At 38.6% G+C, this 13,124-nt stretch overlaps 1 protein-coding gene across 12 annotated transcripts in view; it reads left to right on the forward strand.

Annotated features, from left to right (window-relative positions):
• The window catches only part of LOC139963680 (uncharacterized), a 242,444-nt gene that overhangs the window by 16,955 nt on the left and 212,365 nt on the right, over nucleotides 1–13,124 (forward strand). For 9 of the 12 annotated variants that reach the window (XM_071964723.1, XM_071964715.1, XM_071964722.1 and 6 more), the window contains one exon: nucleotides 5,421–5,505. The exons of 1 other annotated variant lie outside the window; for it this stretch is intronic. Coding sequence is in view for 8 of the 11 variants with exons in the window: in XM_071964715.1 (XP_071820816.1) it covers nucleotides 5,421–5,505 (85 nt within the window). In the remaining 3 variants the exon portion in view is untranslated. Of the gene's footprint in view, nucleotides 1–5,420; nucleotides 5,506–5,883; nucleotides 7,331–13,124 lie in introns of those variants that run through there. 2 more of the 12 variants (XM_071964724.1, XM_071964725.1) reach the window with 1 other exon arrangement.

The raw sequence follows: 13,124 nt of genomic DNA on the forward strand, positions 1-13,124 counted from the left end.
TCAAATATAGTGGCTGGTTGTGCTATTGATGATATAACAGTGGGATTGATGCTATTAATGATTTGAATTGTGTTGGCCGTGCTATCGATGACTCATATGTATGGTTTGCCATTGATGGTTCAAATATAGTGGCTGGTGGTGCTATTGATGATATAACAGTGGGATTGGTGCTATCAATGATTTGAATTGTGTTGGCGGTGCTATCGATGACTCATATGTATGGTTTGCCATTGATGGTTCAAATATAGTGGCTGGTGGTGCTATTGATGATATAACAGTGGGGTTGGTGCTATCAATGATGTGATTTGTGTTGGCGGTGCTATCTATGACTTATATGTATGGTTTGCCATTGATGGTTCAAATATAGTGGCTGGTGGTGCTATTGATGATATAACAGTGGGATCGGTGCTATTGATGATGTGGTTGTGTTGGTGCTATCGATGACTCATATGTATGGTTTGCCTTTGAAGGTTTAAATATAGTGGCTGGTGGTGCAATTGATGATATAACAGTGGGATTGGTGCTATTGATGATGTGATTGTGTTGGTGCTATCGATGACTCATATGTATGGTTTGCCATTGATGGTTTGAACATAGTGGCTGGTGGTGCTTATAACAGTGGGATTGGTGTTATAGATGATGTGATTGTGTTGGTGCTATCGATGACTCATGTATGGTTTGCCATTGATGGTTTGAATATAGTGGCTGGTGGTGCTATTGATGATATAACAGTGGGATTGGTGCTATTGATGATGTGATTGTGTTGGTGCTATCGATGACTCATATGTATGGTTTGCCATTGATGGTTTAAATATAGTGGCTGGTGGTGGTATTGATGATATAACAGTGGGATTGGAGCTATTGATGATGTGATTGTGTTGGTGCTATCGATGACTCATATGTATGGTTTGCCATTGATGGTTTGAATATAGTGGCTGGTTGTGCTATTGATGATATAACATTGGGATTGGTGCTATTGATGATTTGATTGTTATGATACTATTTCATGATTCAATTCAAAGTGGTGCTATTGATGATTAAAATGAGTGGCATGAATGCTGTTGATGATATAAGTTTTGGGAGGGTGCTATATTTATACCGTAAATGTGATGATGCTATTTGTCATATAAGAGTGAAAGGGATTTAGTCTTGAGGGTGTATTTGGTTCTTGTAATTGTTATTTCATTTTTTTATTTTTTTTCAATTCAATATGGAGATAAGTAACCAATTACAGTTGGTGTTCCAAACTTGCAATATATCCAGATGAATGCTGGCTGTAGCAATTCTGAAAAATAAGAAAACTTGGTCCAATAAGAAATGTCCGTACACCAACATGGTCAAACTGAAATTGATGATTACTGCCCTCAGTGAATATGTAAGGAAGTCTGACTGTAGTGAAGGCACTTTCGTCTGCCCTCTGCACATACTGCTTGGTAAACACAATGTTTAAGGTGATAGCTTTCATTATGAGACATGATATATAAATATATATATGCTGACTGCATGCCTTAGCCGTTTGACATGTTGTCATGGAGATCTTGACTTTTATATAGAATCATTTATGATAAATAATCTAGAATGATGAAAGGATTACAGGATATAAGATATCCAAGGTAATTTCATCTTTTTTCATTGGTGAGAGAGAAGATCTTATTCTTAGTTTTCTGTGAGCTGTTACTATGTATGATCATTTCAAGCAGATAGTGTACTGACAAATTAAGAGCAAGGTTTAACCACATGTGATGATCTCACACGATTCAACTCGATCCATAACACATGTGATGATCTCACAAGTTTCAACTCTATCACACATGTGGTGATCTCACACACTCCAACTCTATCACACATGTGGTGATCTCACACACTCCAACTCTATCACACATGTGATGATCTCACAAGTTTCAACTCTATAACACATGTGATGATCTTACACACTCCAACTCTATAACATATATGTGGTGATCTCACACGTTTCAACTCTATAACACATGTGGTGATCTCACACACTCTTACTCTATAACATATGTGGTGATCTCACACTTTTCACTCTATCACACATGTGATGAACTCACACGTTTCAACTTTATAACACATGTGGTGATCTCACACACTCCAACTCTATCACACATGTGATGATCTCACAAGTTTCAACTCTATCACACATGTGGTGATCTCACACACTCCAACTCTATCACACATGTGATGATCTCACAAGTTTCAACTCTATAACACATGTGGTGATCTTACACACTCCAACTCTATAACATATATGTGATGATCTCACACGTTTCAACTCTATCACACATGTGGGGATCTTACACACTCCAACTCTATCACAAATTGTGATGAACTCACACGTTTCAACTTTACAGTATAACACATTTGGTGATCTTAAACACTCCAACTCTATCACACATGTGATGAACTCACGCACTCCAACTCTATAACATATGTGCTGATCTCACACGTGTCAACTTTATCACAATTGAGTTTCTTCTTTCAACATCACTTTGTCAGTCCAAGCTTATCTTGGAAAGAAAGTGATCGCCTTACTCACCACATGCAAAAAAAGATAAAAAACAACAAACACAGGAAAAGACAAAAACAAAGTGAACAAATCATTTTGAATATATTTGAGACCCAGTTATTAGTTCAGCTAAATATTGATTGTATATAGTTTGTTGTCTTCCTTAAACTGGACTCACTGGAGGTATATCAGCATGTACCCCCTTTGATTCATATTGTAGCCAGCTCTGCTTAAATTATGATTAAGTGGCCAGCAGGCAGACTGCTTGTTTGAGGAGCAAACCTCAGAAGAATACAATCTCTTAGATGGATGATTTAGCAAAGTGCTAATGTCTTCTGTAGGCTATCGATGACAAAATAGTTCAAAGATGAGAGAGAGAGAGAGAGAAATGAAAGAGAAACCTTTTGTTCATCATTTTGAGATTGGCAAAGGATATAAATTTGCTTACAAAAAAAAAGGGAGTCTTCTTTGATGGCCCCTATGCATGACTTTACAAAGTGTCAAATTATACATCCAGATGGGTTTCTGATGAGAGATTTATATGGTGTGTTGGGTAATCTGGTAATAGAAGTAACATATTTATTCTGCCAAAAGGGGGCTGTGAGGAGGGGGGGGGGGTACTTTACGAATAGGAAGGATTAGAACTGGAGGCATTGCACTCTCTCAACAGTTCATCAACCTAGATATAGGTGAATTGAAGCAGCCGGAAGGGGTGCAGAAATGATAAAGAAAATAAGACCAAAAACAAGGGAGAATAATACAGATATACCATCAATATAAGGTTGGATGACACATGAACGTGAAGGGTTGTGGGGGAGGAGGGGAGGGGAACAACTACAGATAGGAAGGTTTAAACTAGAGGAGTTGTACTCTCTCAACAGTTCATCAACCAAGATATAGGTGAGTTGAACCAGCTGGAAGGGGTGCAGAAATGACAAAGAAAATAAGACCAAAAACAAGGGAGAATAACACAAATCAATATAAGGTTGGATGAGCATTAAGCGTAGTGGGGGGGAATGGGGGGGAGGAGGAAGGGGTGATAAGGTTATGGAAGGTTTGTTAGTCCTCACATTGTTTAGATGTTAGTTTAATATTTACCAGAGTTGTAACAAGGCATTTTGTTTACATCAAGCCAGGTTATGAAACGTGACCATGAAAAGGAGGTTGTTGTGGGTGGGGGTGGGGGAGGAGGGGGTGATAAGTTTAAGGAAGGTTTGTTAGTCCGCGCATTGTTAAGATGTTATTTTAATTTTTACCAGAGTTGTTACAAGTCACTTCGTTTACATCAAGCCAGGTTATGAAATGTGAACATGGAAGGGAGGGGGGGAAGGAGGGTTAAGGTTAAGTAAAGTTGATTGGTCCTTGCGTTGGTTAGATGTTAGTTTAATATTAACTGGAGCAATGACAAGTCATTTTGTTTACATCAAGTCTCAAGTCATAGCCAGTGATTTTCCTGAATCTAGTCAAATCGTTGACAGAAGTCACCTTAATCGTCTCATTTAATTGTCTCAACTTTTATTGTATCACTTCACCTTTGAAATTAAGTGGCTTGAGCCGTGACTTGTCACAACCCTGCCTGTTAACAGGTGACAAACTATTTTAAAGCAGAAGAGGAGAGAAAGCAAAGTTACAAATAATATCGGTGACATGTTTTTTGCATGTAATGTTAATGTGTGAAGAAGTAGTGGTGATGTAATATAGGTATAATGACAAACCTGAGGGGTCATTGTTGTATCCATGGTAATCGTTTATGATAATTTGGAGGTTTACTGTCCCGAGTACCTCATTTTGACAATACCACTAGTTCAAAGTGAACAGAGGAGATTCAAACACACGTGGTCAAACGTCATGAAACCTCACTCTCCAAAATACAGTCGTACAATTTCTATTTAGTTGGGTCAGATGTGATTGTGCTGTCTTTAAATCCTCTCGAGGGAGTCAGACCTTAACTTGATGATGATGAGGTTCTGTAAAATGTGACCTCATCATATAGCTTTGCTAGCTTCACCATGCTGACAGTGTTTTATGTTATGGTATCCGCTACACTAATTGTATCGTTTGTTGGAAGCTGTTGTGATCACTGCAGTATTGAGGTCATCTCAAGTCTGCCCTCCTCATAGTCTTTGTTGTGGCAAACCTCCATTATGGTATCTACAGTATTCCATGGTGTGGTATACATAGGAATGAGCTGTGTACAAGTGCTGTGATTTTGAGGTCCCATATAATATGACCTCATTGCAATTATTATCACGTGGTCCATCTTCACAATGATGATCATTGCTTAAAGACATTGAAGACTCGCCCCAAACAGCGTGCCGCCCTCTTTAAAAAAGTTAACTTTCCGTTGCTTGCAAGTGAAGTTTTTCTCTTGTCGCTATAAAATGCAGACAGCAATGAAACGTGATACCTTGTTATCTTTAGCTTGACCTGAGATGTCCATCGCTGTATTGTTTATACACTGTGCTGTGGGTATTGACCACAGCTGTATGTACTGACTGTACACTTGTGTCTAATTACCGACGGTAGCAAGCTGTGTGTGTATTTTCTGGGATCGATGGTGCATGGTGTCTAACACTTCTTTTACACCTCATTCGAAACTAGGTCAGATTACCGGCATGAGACATTTCTTTTTGCATGAGTCTTCACACCCTTTAACTATAGTTTGACATTTAGGTCGTCTAAATCTATGACGTACCTTTTGCCATCTTTCCTCTCTCAAAGATGTTGATCTTTGAAACTATTACTCTGTCACTAGACAGTTTATTTTATGTTGGGAACTACCACCCAACCCCCCCACCCCAACCCCACCCACCCCACCTCTTCCTCCCATCTTTGATATCAAGGACATGAGATATATATCTGTGTAATCTCTTTCATTGTTTGTCATGGGCAGGAGAATTGCTACAACGTAACTCGTGCTCTGGAAGCTGTTGGATTCTGCATGTCCCCCTCATGAAGGTGTTTCAGCTACAGTATGGGTAAGTCCTCTGTGTACATATGAATGTGCATTTAGTGTGTTCTGTGTTTACTCTTTCATGTAGAGCTTAATGCCAAAACTAAGTCATTCCAAACTAATGTAACTATCATGAACGATTCCAATATAACTACAACATTCCATAGCTTTGGGGAAAAAATTCATCAAATAAAAAGGGACAGAATTGTGCCTTTTTTACTTTGCAATTTTTCTACTTTGTTTACATTTGAGTCCCAGGTTTGTTGTAATTGTCTTATTTATTAAGTTATATATTTATTTATTTTGTTATGTATTTCACTGTTTTCTTTTGCACTTTTAGCTGTACAATTAACATCTCACATTCTATTTTCTTTTCTTGGTTTTTCATTTTTTTTCATTTCAGTTTTACTACTAAACATTAACTACAATCGAACCTTTCAGGCTTTGATCGTTTTATCGCTCTACTCTGTGGTGAGAGTACAATTCGAGAGGTTATCGCATTTCCAAAGACAACGGAGGGTAACAATTTTATATTGGATGAGAGGTTTGCCCTCTCTGCTGTACATACCTACCGAAGAACATCTCAGGAGGTACCGAGACTAAGACAAAAGTGAATTCTCAATAATTAATTAATCCAGATACAAACTTCTGACAAAAAGGTGACTAAGGCCCTGGAACAGGATGGTTCCAAAAACAAAACAAAAAATAAGAACCTGATATTATTGAGAAAAGGTCACGAAATTGATGCATTTGTGGAAAGAGGAAGACTTGTAGCGGTTATGAAAATAGGGACAAGCAGTCTTTGGTGTCATCTCGAGGATCCTCGACTTCCACGTGAAGTAGAGGATGCTCGTTAAGTACATCATGAGGCATGGCATGAGTACATTATGAGGCACGGCTGACAATAACCAGATGTCTGGACATGTCCGTGAAGGATGACATGTATCTAACGGATGACCGTGGACTTAAAAACTCAAGTTGTCAGTTTTTTAGGTCATGTTTAAGGATCAGACCCCAGGCTCTCTGTTTTCAGAATGGAATTGAGGACAGTCCCTGAGCAGCGCTTACAATTAGACCCAGTGATCGGTATCAGACCCCGTTCTCTGGATCACCGTAAGGGATGTCAAAGTTTCCTGACTAGCAAAAAGTCACAGAACCATTAAAGCTGTGTGATGTGCAAGGCTGTTACCGATGCCTCCCCACTACTGTGTCGAATCGTGCGCGAAATAAGTAACAAAGGTTGTTAGCGGTCACCATTGATCCTGGGTCAAGCCTGAGTGTACATTCAACGTTTAAACACAGGGTGTAGGATCTGATCCTCCCTTCAAATCTAGTCTATCAAGTGGTTCAAATTGCTGGGTCCGATCCATGTTTACGTTACAAATTTAAGACCGATCCTTGGGTTCAATGCCATGCTCGTGATAATGTAAACAGACGGGGGGAGGATGGGGTGGGGGCCGGGGGGGGGCAAGAGGTCAATAAACTCCACATCCGTCATGGAAGCTTACATCATTTCTATTGAGATAAATTTGATAGAACACCAGTCATCGAAGAGAGGGATAACTAAAATCAACTTCTCATATAAAGCAGTGCAAAATGAAAGAAAAGGAAAAGCACACATACACACACATACATCTATTGAAGAAAATTGATTCAAAAACATATGGTTTTGGAAGTCAAAGCAAGTGTGTTTGATCACCGCAGATAAACCATTATGGAGTTGAGTGTCACATAGGTGATTCTGTCTGTAAATGTGGATATTAAGAATGTCACAATTGTGGAGATGCCAGCTAGTATGGATCTGTCGTATTCAATACAGAAACTTTGTTACAAGAAACATAAGAGACAAATATCTTGACAGGATTTGCTGTAATTTTTCAATTTTTTTTCTGGAGAAATATCTGCCTTGGGTATATATAGACTGTTCTTTGTTAAACTTGTGTTATGTATAGTGCTGGATGTGATATCTTAAAGATCACCAGACTGCAGCTTTAAGAGAGTATTAATTATTAAAGCAACTTTACGAGTTTCAACATATCAGTAAAGTAAGCAATGATGCCTCTTAGGGTGCTATCTTGAGAAACCAGGAATGCTGCTTTAACTGGGTATGGGGTTATTAAAGTAGCACATTTGATTGACAATTTCACCACAATTAAAACAAATTATGTCTATTATAGCAATGCCTCAAATACTCAGGCAGTGTTTTATATAAAAGTAACCAGGAAAGCTGCTTTAACTGGGTATTGGTTAAGAAAGTAGCAGATTTAATTATCACCAATTTCACCAAAACTTAAAACAAATGTCCACTAGTGCCATGCTTTTAAGACTCAGGCAGCTGTTTAAACATAGTATTAATTATTAAAGCAGCTATCTGAGTGTAATCACGAATTTCATCAAACCTAGCAAGTTTTGTATCCCTGTTGGTGTGATGTCCAAAGGAATCAAGAATGCTGCTTTAACTGAGTACTGGTTATTAAACCAGTTTATTAACTTTGTTTGCAAATTTCACCATACCTATAGCAAGTTATACATGCATCTTAGTGTGATACTCAAAAACTGTTGCTTGAACATAGTACAAGTGTTGATTAAAGCATCTTTCTAATTCGACCACCATTTTCACGATACCTATAACAAGTTATGTATGCCTCTTCTGTGTTATCTTCAGGAACCAGGAATACTGCTTTAACAAAGTTTTGATTATTAAAGGAGCATATTTACTTTGATCACTAACTTCACCATGAACCTACAGCAAGTTATGTTTGCCTCTTAGTTTGTTTTATCATATTAATGAACCAGGAATACTGCTTTAACTGAGTAGTACTTATTAAAGTGCTCAGCATATTGACTCCTGGCCACCAGTTTCACTGTACTGCTCAAGAGAAGTCTATGTAGTTAATCAATTATGACAGCTTAAGAAAGGTCTTCTAAGAGCAAACCACAAAGGTGGCTGCAGCCCAGGGTCCATTAGGGTTACCATGAGGAGAAAAGCCATCAAGAATAGTGTATGCTCATTTTCATAATGAATTTAAGGAAAAGTTCAAATTAGTTGGGAATTGGGGGGGGGGGTGGTTACGACAGCTTATTGGGGTACCATTGGGAGAAAAGCCATTAAAAATAGTGTATTCTCATTTATATAATCAATTTAAGGAAAAGTTCAATTGGGTGGGGGGGGGGGCCGTTATGCAGTCGCCTCGGTTCGACTATAGGCTTTCTTCTAGAGCAGGGGTGGGCAACCTTTTTGAATGAATGGGCCAGATATATGGAGTGAAAATTGACTGGGCCGCACCTAACCAACGACCTGCTGTTGATTTCAAACCTTTGATTCCGAGGACTTTCAAGCAATAGGTGTGTGTACTTAATCTGTCTTTACAAAACATAATGTCAATACAGTACGGTTGATAATTAATGGGGGGAATAGGCCTACCTGACAGCATCATTAGTGCCAATTAATTCTAAGCAGCTAGCTCGTTTATTGTGATGATGTAAAATAAAATGATTTTTTTTCTTTTCCTTGAGACATCTCACGGCCCGCCAAAAAAAAAATCACTAGCGGACCGCATGTGGCCTGCGAGGCGTAGGACGCCCACCCCAGTGCTAGAGACTAGCTAGTTACTGTCTCTTCAGGTTTTGAAAATGCTGTTACCCAGAAAAAACAAACTGAAAATAACATAACTAATAAATATTCAAACACTAATACATTCTCTTTAATATTTTTCTCGAAAGGAAACATGACAGGTAAATGTAGTGAAACTTGGTTGTGGTGGGACTGTTGGCCAATCAGTGAATAGTAACAGAGATTAAATATTTCACAGATTAACGCCGATAGCTGATTTAAAGGAAAGCCTATCATACTGTAGCTACACATTGGTAAGATACGAGGGCGAATTATCCAGATGTCTGATTGACTGGTAACCATCGTACTATCTATGTTTAATGTGAGGATCTTCTGGTGTAGGCCTATCCAGTATAGGTTAAATGGTAGGCTACTGCATGATCATGTCAATAATAAGACTGATTTGTTTTTTTATGCAATCTTACATGAAACCGTATGCTACTTTAAGTATGGTTAAGAACCTTGTGAGGGTCCTAAATCAACTAACTTTATACCACTGCCAGGGGTACCACTAAGGTTCAAAGATTGGTAGGGGAGGGGTGTTGGCAATTATGGCGGACAAAAATCTCAGCGATTTGTCCCGACTAAAAGTCTCGATCTTCCCATAACCGTGACGGCCTAAACTCCTTGCTCCAACGTCGTTCATGCTGTCACCGAACTATTGACAATACAGTCATCCATTTTTACTGTCAGATAACCGTCAAACTTTCCAGTTGTTACGTCAATATTTAAAAGAAAAAATGAACAAACTAAGATCCAAAGTCGAAATTTTGTGATGAAATGTAAAAATTACAAGACAAAACTACCAGACGAAATTTCGAGATTCAACGTCGCAATTTCCAGGTAAAACGTCCCTATATATTAATCTAATGCCTATCAATTTACTGGTATGAAATTTTTGGTTGAAATTGGAGCCATGGGGTAAACATTGAAATTTTAACAGAATGCAAAAGGTTCGACATGAAACGTCGCACATGTAATGGTTAAAGAGTCACATTTTGGTGTTGAACTGTAGGAACTTTTGAACGCATTATTTTCCTACCCCTCACCCCCCCCCCCCACACAGGTGATGCCCCTGTCCACTATATCCCCAAATTGTTTAATATTTCGTTTGTCAAACAAGGTTCACTCTAACTGATGATTTTTCATCTTATTTTAGTGGAGACCTCGATTTTACCCTCCATTCCCCTATTCCAATTTCTTATATCACCATTTGATGCGCATGTATCCCTTGACAACCCACGTTTATTTCACTCCCATACCCTCCTCCCCCTCTCCCCACCTACTTTCTATCCGCTATGCACTAATTCGTACGGATCCGTGGTGACAGTTGAAGAGATAGAGCGAGGGGGAAGACAAAATAACAATGTTCATTTTCATTGCGCTGTTCTACATATTTCGTGACATATACACCCATCCGTTTCACCTGCAATATCTTGCCCCAATTTCTCAATCATGATAACCGCACCGATAGGCTGAGTAATCGCTCTGAATAAAGGCTTTGCATAAATTATGTAAGATTATATAGTTTGATTGGATCTCTTTAGTAGAACGTATATCTTTCTAATCCATAAAAAAAAAAAGCTAAAGAAAGAGGGGAAAAAAATAGTTGTCATTTTTAAGTCTCTGAGGAAAACAAGGAGACCAAGGAAGTAAGTCTGTTCGGCCTATTTCTTGGTGGGGCTTGTACCGCTAGCGTATGGTTTGATAATATTCCACCGCCCCGGGGGCCGCCAACCTACCTAGCGTTACTACAACATGTGACGACTATGGTATATATCTTCTCTCTACCCTTGACTTTTTTTTGTTTGTCAAAATGTTTAGCGCACTCCACCGTGGGTGAATACCTGTTAAGGCATTGACCGCATATGTATAATAGTTCCTTATAATATACTTGTCATTGCGTCTCGCTGCTGTGTTTGTTGCCCTTCGAAATCTTTCTTACTTGTTGTTTTCTCTCTCTCCACTCGCTCTCTCTCTCAAAGGATTTGGAAAGTAGGCCATTAACCTACATATTTAAGTCCGGCTGTTGGACAATTTGTGTCAGATATAGTATTTCCGCAAGCAATCACCGCTAGGATTCTTTCCCCCTTTTTTCTTTCTCTTTTCTCGTTTCTGCTGGGTTTTTTTTCTGCTGTTTTTTTTCCTTTTTGGTTTTTTTTTGTATTTTGTCTTGTAAAATGTTATCACGGAAAGATCAGGGTTATTTGACAACGTCGTAAAAAAAAGGGGGATCTCAAAACAGAACCGTAGATAGATCCTGCCTGGCGGTTTTGTTAGGTGATTAAGGTATGTTGGATAATCCTATCGGTCGAGTTTTTGTTACGACTCCCTTTGAAACCAAAGAGATCTTAAATTGTCCCCGTTCTTGCTTTTGTTTTGCACTTTTGTTTCCTTCGCTGTGCTTTGTGTTTTGCAAGTTCACACATGTTTGTATTACATTCAGACCGAGGACCCTATTGAATTTTCCATTGTTCAAATCCATGTACCGTGACATTAATAATACCCCATACAATAGAATTCTTCCGAGGACGTGGTGATTCTTTAGAAATCACAACCGAGGACCTGAAATTCTTTTGTTGAAGTCCTCGGTCAGATAGCAAAACAAACGCAAGCTTACGCTCTCTTACACCCATTGCGCTCTCTTACACCCCTCTCAGTACACCCATTGTTGGTCGTACCCATCCATACATACAGCATGATTACATGATCAATTGAATTCAATTACTCTTTTGTGTATGTATATATTTCAACATGTATTGTCCTTTCCCGTCCAAGCTGAATCTAGGGCCCCTTTCTGCGAAAATACCTTTTGAATAATATTCATGCCCCGACCTGGTTAAATTTAGTTCTTTCTAATATAAAAATATAATTTAAATTAATAAAAAAAAAAGCGATAAATAAAGTTGGTATTTGCTTCACGCATCGAGTTAGATTTGGGTTTCTAGTTTTATTCATGTTGTTAGTAAACCCTTCATATTCCAATACCCCGCTAAGATCACTGCTTTGGGTTTCTCTCATGAATATGCAGCTTGCAAAATTTATTTATTATAAACCACTTCACCTGCAGCTATTAAACTGCGATTTGTGCTTAAGCTATTCATCAATATACACACGTGGGACACGTGGACATATAGCCGACATTGTTTTATTTTTATTTTATTTTTGATCCCTTTGTTAATATCACGAATTTTAAATAACTTAGTTCTTTTACATATCCCAGTAGTGTGGTGTCCTTGATTTGAACTAGATTTAACAACCATGTATGTGATATATCGACGTGAGGAATTTTATGCATTTGCATATAAAGTATATATAATGTCTCAAAGTATATAAAGGCAGCCTGTAATATTTGTACGCCTACACCAAACATCGTTATGCTGATAGTCATAATTTCTAGAGAGGAAACAAAGAACACACAGAGCGTACGAAATTGGGAGATAGGGTCCTGGTGGGGTTATTCCCGCTAAGGTTTATCAGATCAACGAATCATTTCTGGTTGTATTTTTTTTTTCATACTTGTAGTGAATGTTTCTATGGCATTTGTTTCGGCTGGCTGACTGGAGCATTGCCTAACAATCTTTAAATGTGATTACATGATTGAAAACAGTGCGCCTCTTCAATATCCCTGCACGAACATCGAACCGTCTTATTACGGGGAAAAGCAGCCAAAAATTTTTTTGAAGTCCTGTCGAATGCTCAGCATATGCAATGTAAAATTAATAAATCACCAAGTTGTGTATTATTTGCCCGTCAGTTTCCTCTTCTTGAATTACCGGTACTTGTAAAAAAAAAATTAAAAATTGCATTAAATCTGTAATAATTTTCGAAAAGCACGGTCGAAGCAAACAGTATTGGAAGTATTATAGGAATTGTATTTTTTCGGGGTGGCTTAGTGGGGGGGGGGGGGGTCAACTCTCGCCCACACCATTGTAAGCTTCTATGCCCGGTCCATATCCTGATAAGGAAAATACGCTACGTTTTACCCCCACCCCCTCACCCAACGTTGCGAAATTGGCTTATCCGTCATC

The sequence above is a fragment of the Apostichopus japonicus genome, chromosome 22 (assembly GCF_037975245.1).
Source record: "Apostichopus japonicus isolate 1M-3 chromosome 22, ASM3797524v1, whole genome shotgun sequence".
NCBI classification, from domain to species: domain Eukaryota; kingdom Metazoa; phylum Echinodermata; class Holothuroidea; order Aspidochirotida; family Stichopodidae; genus Apostichopus; species Apostichopus japonicus.